The sequence below is a fragment of the Simochromis diagramma genome, unplaced genomic scaffold (assembly GCF_900408965.1).
Source record: "Simochromis diagramma unplaced genomic scaffold, fSimDia1.1 OVJJ01000413.1, whole genome shotgun sequence".
In the NCBI taxonomy this organism is placed as follows: domain Eukaryota; kingdom Metazoa; phylum Chordata; class Actinopteri; order Cichliformes; family Cichlidae; genus Simochromis; species Simochromis diagramma.
Window position 1 is genome coordinate 1,249,376 of NW_024386948.1, and position 24,542 is coordinate 1,273,917.

Here is a 24,542-nt window from a genome sequence, read left to right on the forward strand (position 1 = left end):
ATATACTCTCACATAAAAAAAACATTTTTTTATATGTGTATTAATATATATTATTAAACTGGTGCTTATTTTTTTCCAATTGACAGATAAATTGAATATATAATTTGGCCTCGGTGTGTTATTTTGGGCTCTTACAGCTTCTGATGCTGAAATAATTTCCTGTTCACACTGATTGCCTCTGATTGGCTCCAGAGATGTTACCAAGCAACCGAGCAAATACTGATGATGCAACCCAATGAAGTAAATCCTAAAATCACTAAGAGTTTAGGAAGGAACTTACAGATAAACCCAGTAATGATTTTACAAATAGGTGGTGCAGCTTAATTTGGTGCTGCAGTCCTGCCTCAGAATGATAAATGCGCAGGCACCCGGTCTCATACATCACAGTTTAAAAGAGTATTTGTGTCGGGACAACAGGAGCTCACTAAACTAATGTCTGAAATCTGGCATCAAACAAAGTTTGTGTGCTGTGTGATATGATATGAGGTCTCTCTGCTATAAAGCTGCTGGAGTATTTTATGATACGGTGTTTAGTTATAGAGGTTCTCTACAGATTTAGTTGTTTTGTTTTTAAAATCTGATATACTTTGAAGCTGAGACTGAATCTGACAGGCATCGATGTGAAAGTACAGTAAATTCAGATATAACAATTAATACACAAAAAGCACTGAGAGCATTTGGTCATAAAACTGTGAACTGTATTAAATTTAACACCACAAATCTAGTAGGCAAAGGAGATCAATAAATCCAAGCAATATATAGTACTGTGCAAAAATCTTGATACTTCCTTTTCATTTTGCTAAGAAAATGAGAAATGTAAAAGCTGAAAACATACACGGGAATACAGTAAATAAGTCAAACAGAGCTTCCCTTTTATGCTGTTCTCTGTCAACATGATCCCACATGATTTTTTCCACAATGAGTTCACAATAAACAAAAATATAATGAATAAAAAGTAAAATAATACATTCTGTCAATATAATTACAGTCTACACAGTGATATACCAGAACTTTGCAAATATGTCATTTTGCACATTCATTTCTTATATGCGATTGGTTTCTAACTGTGTTTTCAGGATTTGTTTGGATTTGAAAGGCCAAAAGTCGTGCTGACAGATGTCTTTCAGTTACTACAGCAGCACACTTCCTTTTCTTATATTAAATATCTGAAGGATTAAATGTGTAGTTAAAGTTCTTAACACTGTCTGGAGTTGTTCATTGGTTCGGCTCATGATGTCCAGGGTACAGATTATATGACATTTGAATGCAAGTTTGTCATCATACCAGTCGATACTGGAAATGTGAAAATTATTGTAGCCCCACCCTCTTACTTTAAAGAAACCAGTGTTCATGCTTTACATTTACAAGTTGTATCTCCATCCTCTTGTTTTGTCTTTGCAAAAAAAAAAAAAAAACCAGGAGTGCAAGCCAAAGCAGTGGAGACAAACCATTGAAAGGAAGAAGGACATTCTCTCCATCAAGGAAGTACGGGAAGATGACATTGGGAATTACACGTGTGAAGTGCCGTTTGGGAACTTTGTGGTGCGAAGGACTACTGAGCTATCAGTCACAGGTAAGGAAGTATCCTGCCTTTCCTCATTTTTCTCCCTCCTGCTGCTTTTGTGAAGATTTTCACTGAAGTGAAGTAGAAACTCCAGCAAAAATAAGTGCCACGAACCGCACGCAGAAAGATCAATGGAAAATCCGTTGTCATTCAGTGAATTTCTAAACAAATGTACTTCCACAGAACATCCTTTTTGTTGCTAATGCTTCTGAGCGTACTGTCTGGTGATTATTTTCCACAGTTGCTTCGGGTCGCTTAAAACCCCCCAAAATTAAGCTTTTTAAAGCTGATCACTGCACCTTTTGCCAAAGTGTCGCAGTCAATAGCATCGCTGTGACTTCCAGGCTGCTTTAATTGCTTAGCAGTGGAATTCACCCAGAGCCACTTCAGCACTTTTTTTCTTAAGGCTGCTGAAATATTTAAGTCTGAACCTAAAGCAGGTGACAGATTTCTTGTCAGTGTCACAGCCAAGGTTGACAAGCCATGCACTATCCCACAATTTACAGCTTAATTATCTCTCTCTCTTTTTTTCCTTTTTTTTTTTTAAAGGCATATAGTATGTGAAGGGAATCAGGCTACAGAGTTTTCCTGAGTAAAGTGTGTGATCAATAAACAGAGTCATAATTCTTTTATTGTTGCCGGCTTTATTTATTTGAATCTTATGCTAGAACTCCTACTAAAGTTTCCTCACTACCAAGCTTTAAACATAATCAATCTTCAGGGAAATAAGGTTGCTTGCTGGATATAAAACGGCCCTGCATGGCTGATCTGAACCAGTGGAAAATGCTAATGTAAAAGTGGAGCTCGTGTTCTTTTGACTGCCTTCATACGACCACAGCTTCTCCTCTCTGTGACTCATTTGGCTCGGCGCACCTTCCCTGTGCTAGCTCATGTCTGCAAGGATACAAACAAATGCCAGATGACGCACGGCTGGGAAGAATTTAAACAAAAAAAAACAGGAAGAAAAAGAGGAAGAGCAAAGGGAAGAGGTTTGGGACAGGCGGAGAAACTGTTAGGATTCAGCACAGCCGTCGTCATCATCACCTCCATTGCTGTGTGACGATCAGACGGAGCGATGGCTTTTAACTGCTACTGGATTGCACATTGTAGTGCCTTTTCTTTTCTTTTTTTTAAGAGACTCCAGCGAAGGCCGAGCAAAGTCATACATCATTTTCTCACCAGCCTCAAAATGTCATCCCAACAGTCTTAATCTCTCTATCTACCGTAGAGACATTCAGCATTTCAAAACAGGTAGCAAAAGATGATTGATGATTGGGCCGTGGCAGTAAAGCAGGCATTTATGACTTTTTCAAAAGAAATACACCCTTCAAGCAGTCTGCTAGAGGTGTGGATACTTTTTTTTTTTTTTGCTTTTCTTTGCGAGAGCCCTTAAATGGTCTGGAAAAATTAATGGATGAATAGAGGAATATGCGTCTCTTTTTTGTTGAAGTGATTAGAATGACTTTTGTCTAATTCCACAGCAGCAGTAGGTCTCTGGCTGGAACTGTTAGGATATAAACTGAACAATTTTTACCCATTCTGACCTTTGCTGTAAGTTTTAAGATGCAATTGTGTGCCTCGAGGCAAAAAAGTGTAATACAAGTTCCCATTGTTATTTCTTGAAACTTGGAGTTCTTTTTATCTTTTGGAAAGCAACGCCAGTGTTCACTCTGCTTTTGGCTCAGTTGCTTTCCTTTTAGACAGAATTGCTTTCCTCAGAGTTTTGGATTTATTTATATATTTTCTAGTTTTGATTGAAGAAGTTTGGAGTTTTTGCACGGAGCGGTTTTCTTTTGTGCAGCGCTGCCATGGTGGCTATACCGATCATGCTAACTAGCCTGTAGTTTTGATGTGTCTCCTGGTTCTGTCTGCTGTCTGTGCTTCTGCACACATGAAACACATCGTGTCCTAAGGAAAAGGGTTTTGTTCTTGGAAAGAGCTCCTGCGCTTGGTGTTTAGATCAGCAATTGCACAAGCTTTCATATTCTGGCGGAATCACAGTAAATAAGCTTTGCAAAATTCCTAAAGAACGCTTAAAAATAAGCATCCACTGGCTTCATATTAAATTGTTCTTTTTGGTTTGTTTGTTTGGGCAAAACACTCAAGTTTGTCTAATTTTCTCAATTAATCATGTTAACAAGCGTTCTAGAGTTCAATTGTTTAGGAAATTGTCAGCCATTTATCCACATTATATTTCTATCTAAAAGGCCAATGGGAAAAATAAAGGATGAAATTCTACAAGTAACAAAACAGCATCGCAAACAAACTGTTCTTCCAAATTAAGACATAAGAGTTTGTAACTAACTGTGCCTTGATTTTTGGGCTACAATTCAGTTCATACATCATTTTTTTAACCATGTGGCACTGGATTAAAAACAGGATGACCACCTCCACCAGGCAACCACAAACCAAGAATGAGTGGTTGCCTGGTGATTGCATTGAATTTTTTCCAGTTTCCGTCATCAATTACAACCAGTTGCCATGACCAAACTGTCTCCCAGAAGTTGAGGGTATTAAATGTTCACCTTTCGATCGTAAAGAATGTGACTTGTCTACAGACTATTGCAGTTTGACTCCAACTGCATTGACTCAGACAGATTGTTGAAGGTTTGCAAATAATTGCTGTCTCATTTATAAATCCAGATAAATTACCAACATGCTGCCATCAGTCTGAATGAGTCTTTGTTAATGAACACAACTACATGAGACTCAGCTTATCTGGCTGCCAGCTGTTTGTATTTTGGATCTGTTTTTTTTTTATAAAAGCAACTTTGATAAGTGTCGATGTCATTCTGCAGTTTACTAATTTTACCTGATGCAGTTGCAAACTGATAGCAGACTTGACTGCGAGTGGTTGCAGACTTGGTCGCCGTCTTTGAAGAAACCAAGTCCATTGGTCACAATCACATTAATTGTGGTTGCGCGTTGGTCTCCAAACACCATTTTCAATTCAATTAAAAATGCATTTCTATAGCGCCTTTAAAAGCAACAGAGTTTTTTTCGCAATTTGACTGTTGTATCATGGCGCCTTTCACCTAACTAGCACGAGTATATGCTTAATGAGTGTTTAGTTAGATACAGAAAATATAAGATATTTCTTGATAGACATACTATTTCACCACAAATCCTGGTTGACGTGCCAAGATTTGTGGTGAATTTGGCTAAGCAAGTAGCTTATTTACAATCATCACTATGTCCTTCCATTTTTCCACATGGCTGTCAAATTATCACAACACAGGAAGTTGGAAAAATCACCAAGTAACCCTGGACTTTTGGATCACTGAGTCACTTTCAGAGTTACTGTTTGTGTTGGGAGTTTGTGTGGAGTTGTATACATAACCTGAAGGCTTGAGAAAAATGTGAAACATTTATATGCATTTTAAGAACTGAAGCATCGTGGATACACGCCAGAGAGGGAGCAGTGGGAATAGCTGTTTTTTTAAATGTGATGTTTGGTTAGGAAATCAAGTAACACTACAATGTACGAAGGACTCTTTCTACTGCCAAAGCTGCTTGACTTGTTTTTTTTGTCAGTTGGGGGTCCAGAATCACGCTGTTGTTGCTGCTGTCTGCTTTGCAATTCTGTATTTGTATAATTTTAGTGTTTTGCACATATCCTCCTGGACTCCTTGGCTGTTCACCAACATGAGTACGTTTTGTCCCCAATTTCTGTCAAACATGAGAAATCTAGCGGGGCGTTTTATTTCCAATCATTCAATCTAACTCACTCTAAATGGCGTCGTCTCCCAAAATACTAATGAGAGCTCGGATATCTTTTTGGTAATCAATACAGATGACGCAGTAAAATATGGGTTAGTGCTGTGTTGGGTGTCGTCATTGTTGGCAACATCTACTTGACCAAATATAGCTCCTCTAAAGTGCAGCTCTTGAGTAATTCCGGGAACTTTCGTATAAGATGGTAAACAACATCGGATAATGGCAAGTCTTTACTGTTAATTGCATTCCTGCTTTGCAAAAGGGATTCAAGGACTCTAGATAGTTGTCCAGACCTGAACTTTACATCTGAATACTTTCTTTTCTAATCTGGAATAAGTATACATGAACCTTCATATAATATTATCTTCAACCTTGGACAGAAAATTACAATTCACTATTAAAACCCTTGTCACTCCCCTCTTTATCAACAGCCTACAGCCGCTCTCAAAGCAGTGCAGTGGGACAAAAGGTCAGACTCCATTTGATTATAATGAGCACAGCTAAAATCATAATGAGCTCCCTCACCGGGTGATTGGAAGCGACATTCATTTTTAAATGAAATTTGTGGTTTTATGACTTCTTTGTAAGGTGCACTGTTTGATGTCTTAGATTAAACAGCACTGAACAAAGAAACAGTGATGAAACGGAGATACAGGAGAGCAGCAACTTTGGTGTGTAAAATAGACTGTCAGTGTGGCTAATGAGCTGGGACTGATGCTGTTAACCCGCTTTTCTTCTTCTTCTTTTTGCACCGCATTGCGATGAAGTGTATTTGGTTGTGTGCGGCGCCCGTAAATAACCAAAATGCTGGTTGAAAAACAATCATGAAAATATTTCTCAACATTAAGTGTTCCTGCCTTCTTCCTTGCACCGACTCATCCCTTTCACCCCATATTTTACATGTCTTTCAAGTCTGAACATTTTGAATTGACGGATCTGACACTATGGTAGCTTTGTGGCTTAAAGCAATTTTTGATGCAACACTTCTTTAACAGTCTTTCAGTCTGGCACTTTCAAAACCAATTTCTCTTGAGTGAACAATGCTTTCTTGCTGGGTAGTGTCGCGCTATTTCAGGGCCTTGCTTACTATTGAATATTATTGCATAGCAACATGACTGGCTAGAAATGGGAGGGGGTACAGGCATTATTTTGTTTCCTGGGCCAGACCACTGCTCTTGAGTGATGGGAACCTTTCCCTGTGTGTTCTCTGTGATGCATTTATAAGCTTGGGGCTGTTTTCTACAAATGTAGACTATGAGGTCTAACACAAGCGCAGTATAACTGTAGAACATGAATTTCAGGTGGAGATCATGACTGTTTATTGCTTTCGCCCTGAGATACTTTAGAATTACTAAAGTTCCTCATGTTTAACATTTATTTTCAGAAATCATAAAGACATTGCAACAGATGATTAGAGTTCTATTGTCGTTTGCTTGAGCATATGTGAAACATTGACTTTACGGTAGCAACATGCTCTCTACAAGTGTATATCTTATCTGTATAATGTTTATCTTATCTGGACAAGATAAACTGCCCAACAATTCCAGAGCTGCATGCATTCAAAGGCACAGCAGGACTGTGATAAGATCTCAGCCAGCCGTAAATGCAGTTTGGCTGTATTCTTCTAACCCTCAGAGGTCTAAGTCATCTTCGGCGATGGCACAACCCCCCCAATCCTAACTGTTATTCCAGGCAGTGAATATGTAATTTTTGTTTTTATTAAATTGTTTTTCCCCTTTGTTTGCAGTCACTGAGCACAGAAAAATAATCAGTCTATAATAATAAAGTTTATTTCCCTTTATCCTAAATATAGCATTTAAGTTAAGGTTACATCTGTGATGCATTAAGGCTTGATTATACTTTCCATGTCCACGAGCCCACTACATTCCACTCTGTGATCGTTAGACAGTGAGAGTCCAAGCAGACAGATGCATGCATGCCTGGTTTTTGTGCACCCCCGTCTACAAAGAACCCACACTGCAATACACCAACTACACCACAACATCTCCAGCTGTCTGTATGATTAGCATTAGACCTCAGACAAACGGTAAAAGGTCATCTAACTCAACCCCTTCCTTTTACATCAACCTGCCTGCCCAATAAGGTATTGCTGTTTAGGCACTTAACTCTAGAGGCTGCCACTCTCAAAGTTACAAGTCATAATGGCAGCTTCCACAAACCACCTATAGGTAAGGCACTCTTAGATTAGTTGTCTCTCGTAGTAGTGGTCCTTCAAGAGTATCTATTTGGTTGTTCAACAACGCCTCATACCTGGAAAGGGTAAGTTCAGATTAAATTGGGTGTTTCGGAGGACCGTTCATATTGTTTAAGAGTTTATATCAAATTAACTCAGGATTATTCAAACATTATTCTTTGTGAGCAGCTCTTGGTTTCTTCTACTTTAAATTTATTGTAGGCGGAGCTGTGGCTCACGAGGTGGAGCAGGTAATTTACAAGGGTTGGTAGTTCAATCCCTGGTTGCTCCAGTCTGCTGAATTGCTCCTGGTGCTTTCATAAGAAGTTAGAAAGCATATAGGTTATATGCACCTATATATGTGAATGAAACATGTTGAATGTCTATGTTAGATTGTCTATTCTTATTTAATTCACTTATTGTACAGAATTCACCTGCTTGCTGCATGCATGCTACTACTGCACATTCACCTAATGTATATATTATATATAATGTTCTTCCTCTCTTGTCATGTAACAAATGTACACACCAAACACATCGCTTCTTTGCAAATAATTCAGAAAACACACCGTGAAAAAAAAGGATGTTGATATGAAGCGATGATGAGCCAGATGCTCCTAAACAAGAAAAACTGGTAACGGCCATTAGGCTGCCTCCTCCTTCCTGTTTTTGTTCTGTCCCCCCCCTCACCCCCAACCGGTCAGCGCAGATGGCTACTCCTCCATGAGCTACTGGAGGTTTCTTCCTGTTAAAAGGGAGTTTTTCCTCCCTGCTGTCACTAAGCGCTTGCTGATAGGTGGTTGTGTGATTATTGGGGTTTTCTCTGTATTACTGTAGAGTCTTTAGCTTAAAATATAAAGCATCTTGAGGTAACTGTTGTTGTTATTTGGTGCTATGTAAAACAAATAGAGTTGAATTGAATTCTGGTAAGTTAAATAAAACAAACTGATGAAATTCCATCCATCCATCCATCCATTCGCTTCCGCTTATCCTTTTTCAGGGTCGCGGGGGGCGCTGGAGCCTATCCCAGCTGTCATAGGGCGAGAGGCGGGGTCTGATGAAATACCATAGTGACAATATAGCAAAGGAGTCACAGAGTAACACAACTATAACGTTCAGCTGAAACATCTGTGGCTTTAGGGAAATCTTTTTTTCTTTCTTTCTTTTTTGGGGGGTTGGCGGGCATCCTTGCCCGGCACATCTTGGATGTCATTACCTATAATGTATGCAATTCTGTCACCATGATGAATGCTACAGCTGAAACATATTGACTTTCTAATACTTCGGTCAGTCTATTGCTCTTCAGGAGGAGCCAGATGACTTTATTTTATCTGAGTAAAACTAAATGTGGCATTTGTTTTGGTGGTGGCGGTGAAAGGAACATAAATAGCTTGTGGCACAAGAACAGCAGCAGCAGTAACTTCATATATCCACTCAGCATACAGTCATTTACAGTCTAAACTAATTTTGCGGACAGTAAAATGTTAACACGGCCTCTAACCCGCTCAAACATTTACCTCCTCAGCCCAGTATGACACGCCTACCTCTTTTCTGTTCTACCAAGTAGAGCATTTGTCCTAACCGTGCCATTTGATGGCTATTACCCAAATCTCTCCCATCCCTTAGTTGACTCATTAACATATGAAGAAGGCTGAAATATAATATGTCCTTTTATTGATGGAAGATAATTAATTTAGTCAAAGTGCCAGTGAAGAAAAGACAGAGCTGAGTGGATTTAGAAAGTAATCCTTTTGTTCTGGTGAATTGGATACACCATGTAATCAGCAGGTGCTTGATGAGGTTTATTAATTGTTGTATCTTTCTTATGTCATTACCTTTTTATATTTTGTCATTTTATTAAAGAACATACTTATGAATACAAATGAAGCTTGTCCCTGTTTTGTGAGTCTTCTGTGAAATGAATTCATTGTCTCCCGCTGTGGTCGATGGTGCGTTAACACTCTTTGAAGCCTAAAGAGTCAGTTATTTATTGTAATGCACCATTATGCTGAGTTACAAAATTAAAGTGTGTCATGTTTTTTTGTGCTTGCATAGTCAAATTTAAGTTTTTAGACCTGTTTAAAAAAATAGTAATAATAGAAACAGATGGTGAATCTCAGGACTTAGTTCATTATAGGTTTTTGACCTGTTTTATGTCATGTCCTTGGCAAGAAAATAATGATCTTCACACCCTAACGCCGCTCTGAAGCAGTGGCACAAGTCCTTATGTGTGCTGTTCTCGGCACACATCACTTCACAGTAGGGATGCGGCGGATTAATTAAGATTGTCACTCAAACATCTGGTTGCTGTGGAAATGGGCTAAAAATGTATCCTTTTCCTAACTTCTGGCTTTTCCTTGGGTGCTTCGGTGCAAAGTTAATATAGCCTGGTGAATGGGTGCACAATCTGGATGTTACCTGCCCCTTGAATGACCATTATTAGTTTTTGTTAGTCATTCACATTGCCGATTATCCCTTTCCTCCACCTTCTAGGTGGTTCAGTAGCCTTTCATTATTTTTTGGAATCAATGATAAATAGTTTTTATTTATCTAGAAACTTCTATTGGTTGTGCGAAGATGTGTATTTAGCATCTTGGTGGTAAATATGTTAATCTAGCTATAACATATTCTTTACAAGGTAAAAGGATGCATTTTGAAATCCTAACCATGACTTTTTTTCCCTAAACCAAACCAAGTGTCTTTGATGCTTAACCTTAAGTGAAGGTAAAGAAAGTAATCTGACTCCATCTGACTCCAACCATGGGATCTGTTTCTAATATAACATGTACATAGCACACTGCTTATTACTTCCATTCAGGTGGCCTGAATGACAATCAATTACGGTAACAAGTAGACATGATCAAGATGATGGCGTGGTTGTTGGTGTTAGTTATTTCAGAAACAGCGATCTCTAGGGTTTACAGAGAACGGTCTGAAAAAGAGAAAACATCCAGTGAGTTCTCTCGGTGACGCCAGAAGTCACAACGACAATGGCCAGATTGCTTTGAGCTGATAGGAAGGCAACCGAAATTCAAATAACCACTTGTTGCAACCGAGATATGCAGAAAAGCACCTCTGAACACGCAACACATGAAACCTTGAGGTGGACGAGCAGCAGAAGACCACAACAGGTGGCACTACTGTCAGCCAGGAACAGGAGGCTATGAGTTCCACCAGAATTAGACAATATAGGCGATTAGAAGAAATGTTGCCCGGTCTGATGAGTCTCAATTTCTGCTGTGCCATTCAGAAGGTACAGTAAGGTCAGAATTTGGTGTAAACAGCACAAAAGCATGGATTCATCCTGCCTTGTAATAATAGCTCAGGCTGCTGCTGGTGTTGGTGAAACAGAGTGAGGGATATTTTCTTGGCACACTCTGGGCCTCTTAGTACCAACCGAGCTTTGTTTAAATGTCACAGCTTACCCCAGTATTGTCGATGGCCATGTCCATCTCTTTACAACGACAATGTTCTGATGGCTGCTTCTGGCATGATAACAATCGCAATGTAGCTAACAAAGTGTCCGATGACTGTATGGGAGAAATAACAGTATGGGACCAATTACAGCCATTTTAAAGGGCTAATAATATTTCAAATGTATGGAACGAGCAGACCCAATTAAGGGTGGGCGGTGAAACTGTTCTCAGTAATTTTCACAAAAATAACCCTTTCATTCTTACTGGCCATACTGCTAGCTGACAGCAGGTCACCCAGCTGTAAGCGCCCTGTAAGCACAGCAGTAAAATGAGGTCATCTTTGGCTTGTTGTGTTCATTGTTAGCGAAATGCAGACATTACAAATGAGTTTTATAACTCTAAAGTAATAAAGACAGTCTCGAACGATACAGAACAGTAATTAGCAAGACAGAAAAGCTATATTTTGATTTGAAACATATTTTTTCAGGTCTGGGTAAAAGAAGGCAGAAAACAGGGCTGTAAGATGACGTTAAAGGGTTGTTTATTAAATCACAAACATTCTTGCTTGTTTCATTAAGGTTCCATATATTTAAATAATTATTAATACAGGGACACATGGGCGACCTAGATGGAAATGGGGAAAAGGTTGGGATAGGTGGTTAATGTTGTCTCTGGGCAGATTCTCTGGGAGCAGGAAGGGAGCCATATGCAGTTATGAAACGCACTTCAGGTGGAGAGAAGAGCTCTTAAAACATGATGGATGTCATTTTTATCAATTGAAATCTTTTTTTCATGGGCCCCACTGGTTATTTTCCTAACCCAACTACTAAAAGAGGATCTCCAGAGAATCTGAATGGGGGGGGGGAGGGTCGCATGCACATTTATGACGTTACGGAAAAATTTCAGGATGCTTGTATTTCTGAGAAGGCTCCGCAAAGATGTATCCAAACAGCAGGGTAACTCTGAACAGAGCACCGAATCTGAGATGGCAGGCTTTTTTGTGTTATTATTGGTTTAGCATTATATGATTTACAGCACCATATATATATATATTTTATCACCTTCATTTTCTGCCCCAGCTATTGTCCCACTATTTGTCACGTCCCACTGCTGCCATAATCTCATACCCCCGGTCAAGCCCGAAATATCAATCAGAGGCGAAAGGCAGAACCAGAGGCTTTTCTTTGCTGCCTGTAATGGAAAAGTCTGGGGGGGGTTTGTTTTTTGTTTTTTTTGACAGTGGCTTTTTTCAGTTTTCTTTATCTTCTTCTTCAACTGACACCCACTAAATTGTGCAGTCAACTGCGGCACCAAATTGAGCGTCACGTTGCAAAAGGACACAGGTAACGATAACGCCATTCAGAAATCAGCGTGACGTTTTGCCCCCCGAGGTCTATCTTACGGTTCTACAGTAAACAAAATCCTGACTTACATCAGTGCAGCTTTGGAGGAAAATCTAAAACTTGAACATGGAAATATCATCAGTTTTAACCATTAAATGTGATGTTTTATGGACTAAATAGTGGATTAAAGTCTTTCATTAAAGTCTCTATCTCTGGATTTTGACCTCCTCTCACACATAGAAGTCAGGTATATAAATAAAAAAGCACTTTTACCTTGTAAGAACATTTGGAACAAGCAGTGTAAGAGATGGCGAAAGCCTTGGCGAGACACGCTGTGGGCAAATTTCGCTTGTCACTGAGCCTAAATGGCACCAAATGTTGCCTTTGAAAATGTTCAGATTCATTACCTCCAAGTCTCGCGATCAACATTTTAATTCCTTAATGACTGGAAAGGCTGGAGGTTAGGAACAAATTGTTTCCACGCTCACTCCTCTTCATCACTATTAACAAGGAAGTTTTAGATTTTGCTTGGCTTCAATTCATTACTGGCTGTGCCCCTCCGCTGACCATACCACATGTCAAAATTTAATTTGGGCTCATGACATAATTGGGTCTCATTTGTGACACAGAGTGAGCTATCTTCGCTGTTGCGCTCCTTATTTGTGATTTAGGTTGATGAGATACTTTTTTTTCCTTCATCTTCCTCTTTCTTTCTCATGCAGCTCTAATTTGCAGAAGGCATGTCAGCTGGAGAAATCTTTAACAAAATTGCTTTGAGGGCGATCAGTGAAATGTTGCCTTTCCCATGGCGGTTCATTAACTTTTGCCTTTTTGCTCAATTCACATGCAACATCATTTTTACAACATAATCACATAATAACAACATACTTAGCGACTGATTATTTTATTATGGACTGGCCTATATATCTTTCCTTTTTGCGATTGTTACTAAACAGACGAGTGATTTATTTCGTTTTGTCTAACCAGCAGTATTGGCAGCAGGTAAAGGCAGAGTAAGGTTGAGATTAATTAGCAACAGCAGGTGCAGTCAAAAATATAATATGATGCAATATTATAGAGTGTAACGTATCCGTAATCCACGTCAACGGTGTTTTGTTGCATCTCCTGCGCTTGTTTTCTCAGTTTGCTTTTGTCCCCTCTGAGGGAGCTTGCAAGCCCACTATAGAAAAACATCATTTGAGAGGCTTGAATGAGAGCGTCATCATTTAGTATCTTTGGCTTGACAAATGACTTATGATGTAGCAGTTATGATAATGGTTGTCTTTTATTCTCCTGGTAATTGCCAGATTGATTAACTGACTTTGTTTCATTGCTATTCAGTACAATGCTTGTAGCCCCACTGAGTCATGTTCCTATTAAAGGAAGTTGATTTTTAAAGGGGCAGTTCATTCTGGAGTCAGATATACTGTTTTTCAACCATCCTGGGCAACCAGCTGACGTGTCAAAGTTGAGTTGCGCTCATCAGTGCAGACGGACTCGGATTGATTACGGACCAACGCAAACAGATTTGTTGGACGTCTACGTTTATGCATTTCACAGAAATTATTTGCAGTCAGCTTGAGTCAGACTGCTATTGTTTGGAGGCAGGTTGCCACTCACCACGTGACCGTGTAGTCACTTCATGCAGTTGCACTGAATGTCACAATGGTTGCCTGGTGATTGCATGGGATTTTGCAGACCTCGATGTTAATGCTTTTCTTTTTGTCACTGTTCCACTCACTATATCACCATGCACATGGGTTAGCTTGCACCATGCACCATGGGCCTTAGCTTACATTACAGAATATCTAAATAGGGGAGCGCATGGGGTAGAAAGCAATCCTGGCAAATTCCCCTTTTTTATTTATATTTTTTATTACAAGTTATTAAAGACCTTTAGTATTGTTCATTGTCAATACAAGATATTTCTATGTGGTACATTGAATTTGGCCTTTATTGTTGAGAAGAATCAGTAAATTAATGATTTTGCCACTTTATTCATAGGCAACACAGCAGTGCAGTGGTTAGGACGGGCATCTCGCAGTTCCTGGGTTTGTTTCCTTCTGCCAAGCAAACATTATTCATAATTTGAAGTTTTCCGTAGGTGTCTCTTTTTCTGGGCCCTGTGCCGCCTCTCGCCTTATGACAGCTGAGATGGGCCCCGGCCCTACCGTGACCCTGAATTTGATAAGTGGAAGAAAACAGATGGATGTCCAAAAAGGACGGTCTTGAATTGCCATCTAGATGAATTCCAGCCTGTGTTGGTACAAAAGGATGTAAAGATGCTCAGATTCTAGCCATAAATGTTTCGTCACATGCTAGTGACAAGAAAAACTAAATGGATAATCAACATCAAAACAGCATAGATGGATACATAGCACTACAGGCCATGGGAAGAACATGTCTTTGGTTTGGAAATGAACCGTCCCTTTTCTTTTGTACTCGTGCTCTATTCTGTGCATTTACAACATGCAACACCTCCCCCACTCGGTGCTGTGACTCTCCGCTGTGCCCAGCTGTTTGCCGTAGCTCCCTTGTTTTGAGCAATGCCCCATCCCCCTGTGGTTTGGCAGGCAGTTTGTTATGCGTTCCCCTGCCATCAGTACTCAACCCAGCAAGTCAACTCACCCCTGCGTTCTGATCAGTCCAGCAGTGTGTGTGTGTATACTGTAGTGCGCACTCAGCATCCCGGTGGGTTTCCACCTGCTGGTGCCACCAAAGGAGCAGCACACAGGAGATGTGATTGCAGAGCTTACAGCAAGGGAGGATGTGGGCGAAACAGGAGAGAAAATATCAGAGCGTGAAGCATGTGCAGAGCATGCTTCATGAGCATTCTCAGAGTGGAGTGGTTACTTGGTTACTGTATATGAGTACAGGCTTTAATTTAACTGAAATACTGCAAGTGTGTAGCTGCCTGTCGCTTTTAGGATTTGCAGGCAAAAGTGGTTTTATCCTTTGAATCCCAGAGATAAAACATTCATAGATACAGAGCTTGGGGAAATCTGTCTTGCTGCATTTGTATTCCTGTATATCCTTAGGTGATCTGCTGTTTGCATTGTTTGATTCTATGAAACACTGACAGGTAATTGGCAACGTGTTTTCTGGAAGCCTGTGGTTTTTGGCTCGTCCTGGCAGATCTGAGCCCCGTGAACAAACTGGCGAGGGAGAGCTCCAGGAATTAGTTTGACTTGGCAAGCTTTCCACAAGGTGAGATGACTTTGATCAGTGTCCCCTTGTTTGTTGAGGTGGCACTTTCTGGGCATGAGCTCTGTTTTAAGCAAACAAAAGACTATCTCTCTTGGCATTTTATCAATAGACACAGGGTTACCGAGGGTGGACTGAAGTTTTTAATACATTTTTCTTCTAAATATCTTGGTGACGTACAGCGCATAGTACTACCACGCATGGCTAAATGCAGTATATTCATAGAAAGGAGTTTTGGATTGTTGACAAAAACAGATTTGATCTGAGAGTGTCGTTTCTTTCCACTGTTGTTATAGGTCGTGTTATCATTTCTTAAGATTAATCAAGTGTTGCCATTATGTTGAATAAACCTTGTTAGCCATACACACAGGTTCCATTTTCCTTGTGCAGTTCTAGCTGCATGCGTAGAAAGCTTGAGGCAGGGATAACAGTAGCAAGAACCCCTCGTATAAAACAGAGCAGGCATCACTGACAACTCGCGTTCAGGAAGCCAGACAAACCATGAAAAAGAGTAGCCTCAGTGGAAATGGGTTGCAGAGTTGCTTGCAGATGCAGCAGCAGCTCAAACTATATACCCTGTGAATGTGATTGAAGGCATAGAAAGGTAACGGCTTCAGGGACCGGCATTGTTTCTAGGCAGAGCTTACACAGAGCTCTGCTGACTTCCTCGTGTTGTAGCTGTATGCTGTCACCGTGGGGCTGCTTTAATGGCATGCAGAACAACGTATCCAGTTGGGTTATTCTTGGAGCCCAACTGATGCAGGATTTTTAAAAAGGATACCAATGCAGATATTTGGTGATTTAAAAATCTGACATTTTCAGACACACAATCGGCTGCATGAGATTGCAAGTGAGCAAACATTAGGGATTGAGTGTGTTGGCTAGTTTGTGATTCTCTACAGCATAAAGTTGCAAACCTGAACGATATACAGTAGGACCAATACTGATGTTTGGTGACGTTTTTTGAGATAAAATATTTCTGTTGTTTTTTTCATAAATTACATAGCAGTATAAGCATTATAAAGTATTATAAATGTTTATACTTGTGGATCAGCAGATATTGACTGATAATATTTTCCTCCCCGATAATCCGGTCAGGCTTTAGCTATTCTTTGTGTTTGTTTTGTTGTTGTCTCGGTAGCTTAGCTGCTGCCAAGGAGAAGACAGAAATCACAGCAGTGCAAAGAACTACTCTACAGTGGAGGCTTGTGAAATGTCATCTTCCACTGTTTCTTCCTCTGTGGTCAACACCACCACTCTACCTATGCGTAGCACCATCCCTGGGTTTACACATAAGCCAAAATCCTTCACTCTGTGTAGGCAAACAAAGACAAATGTGGTACCATGAGCACCACTTTAGCCATTGGCAGATATGAATTAGCACTATGTTGGATTCTGAGATGATGTAGCATCTTCTGGTTTATAAATGTCAGCAAAACCACTGGGGCACCTTTGATGTTACATCCATTTATGAAGACATTTTCATCTGCTGCTGCTTTTGTTACTTTAGCACATAGTTAGCTGTTCAGTTTTCCCCCATCGTAAACAGTTAGCGCAGATTTAAAAAGGGAGTAAGACAGTCATCTGACTGGCTGAGCAGTCTTAGCTATTTATATTCCACTCTCCTCCAACTCTTCTTCACTTGGTGCTGCTGGGCAGCCTAAATGGCAATTTAAATGGCAGGTGCACCTGTTCAGAAATTATTGTTTGTCTTCTTGGCTCACTCGTGCTGCTCTTTGTTAATGTGTGATTAAATCAGCCTCTATATTGAAATCTGAACCCAGAGCTGATTTGAGCGAATGTTTGCTGAAAGTTTGTTGCCCGAGAGACGAGGCCCAAGCGGAGCAGGTGAACCCGAGCAACAGATGCGATGCTGATTTGAACAGATGGCGAAAGAATGCATAAAAGGTCAGGTGATCTGTGCCTGTGCTGCTATTGCAGAACACTGATTGGGTTCTTTTTAAGAAGGAAGATAGAACAATAATCCCCCTGCATAAAAGGGGGGATCAAGAGCTTATAGCCCCTAATTACCAATGGTGGGAAGCGATTTGACATATTCTTCATCTTTTGACAGGCATGATGATGCTTTACATGAACCTTGACTGAACAAGTAAGTTTAAAATAATAAATATTATCCAGCTGCTCCAACCTGCTCTCCACTACACCTATGTTTTCATTTCAATCCATCTTTGCGTCACAAATAAACATTTCTATGCAAATATTTAAACAAATGACACATGAGGGTGTGCAGTAAATGTACCCGATGATTTAGGATCCCCTCCAAACCGACCCTCACCTTTTTCAGCGATCTTCTGTCATACATCTTGTCAATATCTATCAATTAGCTAACTGTGCTTACAAATGCTCCTCTGACACACCATACATCTGGGATTGCTAATTAAGATGATGTGTTACATAATTAATGCCTTCACTCAGCTAATTAGCGCTCACTTAGTGCTTTAGCTTTTGAGATGTGAAAATCAGCGCTAAACGAGTGTTAATGTGATTCGGCACCGCAGTGGCATGGAGCAAGAGATCAGAGCGGGAGATGCAGGGAACCAAAAGTTCCTTCCTCGAGAACCTTTAGACGCATCCGCCTCGCTTAACTGGTGAAACTCGCGCGGAAGTCTCGGGTTTTATGAGCGCTGGTGTTGGGTTGATTTTGAGTGACTTTAGATTTACGGGCCCTGCGCGAGTACATAACTCTCGAAGATCTTCTCTCCCTCTTTTGCTGCCTCCGCCATCACTGACAGTCTGTAGAAACGACCCATCAAGGACACTTCAGCAACGTGTCAATCCACCGACTCCAACCAGAGAGATAAGAAGGTGGAAAGGGACAGCGGATGGCACTCTTGCATAATTTATACTGAGCAAAAAATCAATTTTGGGGCATAAATTACTCCGATGTTAATTAGTTGCAGATTGGTCTTTTACAAAAGGTGCATTCTAAATCACCTCAGGGAGACTCGCCACGCTGAGATGAGACCCGATTGTTCAGCTGCTGATAATTTCACATGATGTTATGATGGAAAATTAGACTTGTTACTTACTTGGAACATGACCAAAATATTTTTAGAAGATGTAACAGTTTCTGTGAATACTGATTTTTTTTTTCCTCCCCCCTCCTGGTCCCTCTGCCGGTGAGAGAAGGAACTCCTGCAAAGAAAATGAGTCGGTGGAGTCAACTAAATACTGTAGTTGCTAACGCCCCATCCTCGCGCTTTCACGCAGCGAGACACGCTCTTAATGCTGCACTTGCACGCACATGCCGACACTGCTGCACAAACCACCCTCAGTCAGGGAGATTGCTTACCAGCGCTTAGTTCAGTGGCGATGCCCAGTTGGGCCTTGATGTAATGGAAATTGATTGCACTGCTCCCAGGCTACACTGTCATGACAAGTTATTTTAATGGCACTAAAGCAGGCTTATGTTGAAGTTTAAAAGGAGGGGGAGGGCTGAGTGTGGTTGGGTTGGGGTGGGGGTGGGGGGTGACAGTGACTCGGGGCATATTTGCAGCATTGCAAGTCATTTTATTTATTTATGAGACTGCACAATAGTTCTCGAGACAGAGAGACAGCGAGACTCCGGGTTTTTCTGCGAGAGATTGAGAGGAAAATCACAGGTAAGCGGGTGGGTGACGGCTCTAGGTTAACCACCTCTAACATATAAGATCTAATTAAAGGTTTGATTTGTGACACCTGCTGTACATTCAGGTGTCAGTTCGAAGGCACAACAGTATATAGCACACACAAGCCATTTATCCCAGTAGTAACCTGTCACGCAGAGAGGAAGGAAATTTTCAGCCAAGATGAAATCTGTAGTTTATTGGCCTCACACAGGTAATGGCTGCAGTATGAGAGCTGTGACAGGAAGAACTTTTCCATATTTTCTTTTCCACTTTTTTGTTTCCTTCCCCCACATCTAGACTTGAAGTATAATAGAAATAATAAAGACTAACTCTCCAGCCTGCTGGCACTTCTTCAGTGAGGTCATTTCCTGTCAGCGCGTTGCATTCAGGTAACTCTTGGCGGAGGTTGTGTGCGACTTGCTGACATGTGAGTTTGTGTTATTAGAGGAGACTCGGCCATTCCTCGCTATGGCCAAACTTGTGCAGACTTCTGCCGCCATCCCGCTATTTTTCTTCCTGCCCCCTGCACGCCTTTCATAGTAAGCAAAATCTTTTATACTAGAAGCAAAAGACACGCAGGCCTCAGAAATGAGCGCTTAAGAGCCTCGTAACACAATCAGTTTCTAATTTATTTTAAAGTTTAATGGCATTTTGAGTTTAATGGCATTTCAGATTGCAATGTCTCTGTAATAAATTATGATGGCTCATGCATGAGCACTTCAAGTAATGTGTTTTCCTCATGTTTTGTCCGCAGGCCAATTAACGCTCGCTGCGTGACAGTCTGGCCGAATCAAAAGGTCCCCGCACTCCTTGACGGCTAGAGCAGCCAATTAAAATCCAGCGCCGGGGCCGAGCCTGCCGTCGCCGCCCACCGCGAGTGATCATTACCACATGTGTGGGTTGGACGGAGTCTTTGGCCGAAGTATTGATTACGGTGTTGCAAAACGATCTTTGGCGCTTTGGCCGTCGCGGTTAACGGGGATGAAGGTGTCAAGTCGGATTTTGAGAGCGAGCAGCAAACATGATATACATATGCACACTCGCGCACGCATGCACGCCCCACCGTGCTGATTGCCTGTGCCGGTGTTACTGTCCACAGTGCACAGCAGTAAGCCTAATCACATGGGTCAGCAGAGCCAAGACCTCGCTCGCATACTGCTTGATCATCTGAACAAGTCCGGAAATTAACTTTGATGTGGAATTTCTGTGGGTGAGCTGCTTAGGTCCACGACAGGGCGGGTGGGGGGTAGAGGTGGCTGGTTAGCTGCGTATGTGGGCGAAATGTGTTCGCCACATGCAGAGATATGAAAGAGAGCATGAGAGAGGAGGAGTGCGTGTGAGAGAGGTGGCAAGATGCCTCCCCCATATATTCAACTAGGAGTCACTCATATACTTCAAATAGGCTTAATTCGTATTCAGCTCACATGAAGTTGTGGGCTTATAGAGCTAGATTGAATACATCTCAGCTCTCTGTGTGACAGACCTGGACCATGTCTAAATTAGATTGTAATTTCAATGAACTATCTCTTAGCATACATACAGTGACAGACCTGTGATCACTGCTAAGAGCCCTCCTCTGCAGCATTTGGAAAGAGCTTTGATTTGTCTGCCTTCTTGTGTTTGTGTATTCGTGGTGTCATTGAGTGGAGCGCCACCATTTTGCACAATTACAGTGACCCACAGTGGACATGATGGCAACTGACAGCTTTTTATTCCTGCCTTATATCAAGCAAACATCATGTCAACAAGAGCACAACAAAAAAAAGGAAGAAAGTTTGTTTCTTTTGTTGTTGGGGTTTCTTTGAAAAGCAGTCATTTGCATGGTTAAAGGTGTCCCAGTCCATAGTTTTTGTATCAACAGTGGATCTGCTGAAAAAAAAACAACCCTTTTTTTAAAAGCTCTAAGTCTTAAAACACCCTTCATTTCTTTAAATGTATATTTCATTATATTCTACTAGGAAAATGGGAAACGGGGGCAATGATTTATTGAAATATCTGCAAACCTACATGGAAGTACCGTACCTGTTCTCTCTTTCTTGTCTTGTCTTTAAGTAGTCTTCAGGAATAGTTCTCCAGGCTTCTTGAAGGACATTCAAAGCTCTTCTTTGGATGTTTCTGCCTTTTCTTCTGTTCTCTGTCAGGATGATCGCGCACTGCTTCAAGAACGTTGAGGTCCGGACTCTGGTGAAGCTAATCCACGAATGATCGTGTTCTTATGTGTGTTGTATTGCCAGTGTGTTTGGGATCACTGTCATGCTGAATCAGGAGCTTTTCAGATGGTTTTGCATAGTGGATAAAAATCTGATTACACTTTTCTGCTTTCGAAATCCATCAATTTTGACAAGAGCTCCAACACTACTGGCTGAAATGTATCTGCAAAACATAACACAACCTCTACCCTGTTTTTCAACCCTTCTTTCACTATCATTCTAATTAGGTTTCATCTTTCCATATGACTCTGATTTTGAGACCTGCTTTTATGTAATTTGGCATACCTCACCCTTTTCTCCCTGTTTCCTCCCTTAAGAATGGCATCTTCAAAGCCACTCTGCAACTGAGACCATTTTTGATGGGACTTCAGTGGATCGGCTAAAGGGCCAGTTGTTTTCCCTAGGTTCTGTGTCTGGTATCTTGTCCCATTTTTTTTAGGCTATGACTTTAAAATAGTGTTCATCAACTGCCACTTTTTTTAAAGATGCACTTTAAAAAAGGTGAAAAGATGTCCAATTTTCCATCTTTGGGAATCACCATCTTGGTGCAAAAATACTATTTTATGCCTGTCAAACTCTGTTATGTTTGGGTTTTTTCATGGATTGCACGAAAGAAATGTGAACAAATTATATGTTTTAGCAGCAGGCTACTAGTTCTTTGCTAAGTTGTCTGTTCTGTGTGTAGACACACGAGTGATTCATCCATTGAGTTTTGTGTCTTTTTGATGCTTGAATCATCCATTCTTCACAAAAAAAATCTAAAACCGCAACAACCGCTAACGGATTTGTCCTGCTAACATGCATTATACATTTCCGTGACTCTTTCTTGATGTAGCTTATGAATTTGATTACTTATATTATCGTTATTATCAACACACAGCAAGCGCCAAGATTTCCTAACAACAGACGAGCTCTTGTTAATGAGAAAATGTAAACAGCGACATTAATTCAACACAACTGCATATTAAAAAAACAAAAACAAAGAGGCAGTAGAAATAATACAAAAAGAATGTGAGAAATTCTCTTGAGGTATTTAACATGACAAAAAAAAAAACTTGCATAGAAAAGATTTTCATTTCTTCTTCTTCTAATCAGAAAAATGTGTCAAAATAACAAGAAAGGCTCCCATTATTGTGATGTTATTACGAGCAAAACACAGATTTTCCTTTTGTCCTCATAATGAATAAGAATTATTATGTACTAATTGGCCTGAAGAAGTTGTTTCATAATTCCCTACATACACTCCTCTCTTGAATTCCCTCAGAGGCTATCCCTTGGGTAGGGAAGTGAAGAAATAGAATTCTCTCTGTCTGCACAATCTTCTGCTGTTATATGCCACAAACATGCAATTCTTTATTTGTATTTTAACCATCATGCAGCCTTTTTTAATTTGTTTCCACAAATCTGCCTAAGTGTGATGGCTTGTTTTGACAAATGGGTCAAAAAGGTCAAATACAGTGGCCATTGATGTCACAATGAGTAACTGTTACTCTAATATGAGGAAATATATGCACGTGTCAGTGGACTGATCTTAAAAACACTTCAGTCAGGCTCCGGGACATCCCACTGCCCTTCCAAGTACATGTCACATGGGGAGACCAGCAACAACACCCGAGCGAGAACAGCCAAGGCATCAGAGAGAACCATTAGAGAGAACCTGGCAATGATCAAGACACACGCAGCATTAAAAGGAGGAGCTAGAGGGTAAGTGGCTTGCAGAGTAGCTTGCAGAGGCACGAGAACTGCAGGCAAAAAGCTTTTCTATGCTTCCTCCCACAGTCCAAAGACATGCAATTAGTGAGGTTAGGTTAATTTATGATTTTAAATTGGTAACTAATGTGAGTGCAAATGGTCATCTATCTCGCTGAGTTAGCCCTGCGTCATACTGTTGACCTGTCCCTGCCCTTCGCCCTATGGTAGCTGCGATAGGCTCCAACCCCTCTTGAACCCTGATAAGGATAAGCAGAAGACAATGGATAGAAGAATACTATAATTCTTCAGTCCAAACATATATGACCTTTACTTTCACATTTATGAGGTGAAACTGACAGGGTTAAGTCTAGAACCTCGATGGGGGTATCAAATTAGTTTTAATTTGTTTTTGTTTTTTATCACAAATCAAAAGAAAAAAGTTTTTGTCAAATTGTAGAGAGATTTCTTTTATACTCCTGAAGTAAATGGAACTGAAAGTCAGATAATTACAAGGTGCAGAAACGTGTCACTCCTACTCCTGACCCGTATTGTTCTGACACGTCTCGAAAGATTAATAATGTGGCCTTCCAAACAAAAACAGAAATAAAAAAGAAATTGCTCACTTTCAATGAGTAGCACTCTTTGCAGAATCCATGTCTCAGTTTTCCAGAGGTTTCATTCTCGCATAAATTTCTGTCACTCTGTCCTTCATGTATGTACAAGCACACCTCCGCTAAATTACTGTTGTGGAACAAAGAGGTGAAATCAATAGTTGTTCACGGCTTTCATCTACACCATTGTAGGATATGGGAAAATCAGCCTGGTTTAAATGTAACATTTCCATCCCGATGTGACACATCTTTGAACTTTTTTAAATCCTAACAATACCACAATACGGAGACGGGAAAAAAAGAGCATGTAATCTTGGATCTCTGAGCTCGGGGGCCAGTACAGTTTGGCCCCGGTGGCTTCCTTGGAGACAACGGATTCAGAGGGGGGTTAGTACAAGCCAGTGATGTAGGGCACCACAATGGCAAATCTACCCCTGCTGGCTCCCGGCACCGACCGCTGACCTGTTTAAACAGCTGGAACGTTTGGCAATGCCTGCCTCCGGAGATTTGCAGGGCCACTGGCAAAGGGGTTGAGAGGAAGGAAGAGGGGGAGGTGTGTGAAGAAGGGATATGTGTGTGGGGGGGGGGGATCGCGGTGGAGCTGGGAGGAAGGATTCGTAGCTCGGCAATAGGGGACCACTGTGCGGCAATGGCACCAAGCACGAATTAAACAGGCCACTGGCAAGAAGCTAAGGAGGAGGAGGCTGGAACTGAGTTAAAGTCAAATAGGCACAGTATTTGATAGAAGGCCGGCTGGTTTGGGCACTCTCTTTGGTTGGCGAATGGATTGAGTGGTTGACCAAGACAAATAATAGCTTGACAAGCATCCGTGCCAACTTTTTTGTTTTCATTAAAAGGGGGAGGGAAAAAAAAGTCTGTGTGCTTTGGAGGGGTTGAGGCTGTGTGTTAGGGGCATGGGAGGTTACTGATTCACACAAAGGGAGCACTTAGCAGCTTGTGGC

At 40.9% G+C, this 24,542-nt stretch overlaps 1 protein-coding gene across 2 annotated transcripts in view; it reads left to right on the forward strand.

The window, feature by feature from the left end:
- Nucleotides 1–24,542, forward strand: part of LOC120737552 (interleukin-1 receptor accessory protein-like 1-B) — a 324,999-nt gene that overhangs the window by 153,780 nt on the left and 146,677 nt on the right. For both annotated transcript variants that reach the window (XM_040038339.1, XM_040038340.1), the window contains exon 5: nt 1,420–1,573. In XM_040038339.1, the coding sequence (XP_039894273.1) occupies nt 1,420–1,573 (154 nt within the window). The remainder of the gene's footprint in view (nt 1–1,419; nt 1,574–24,542) is intronic.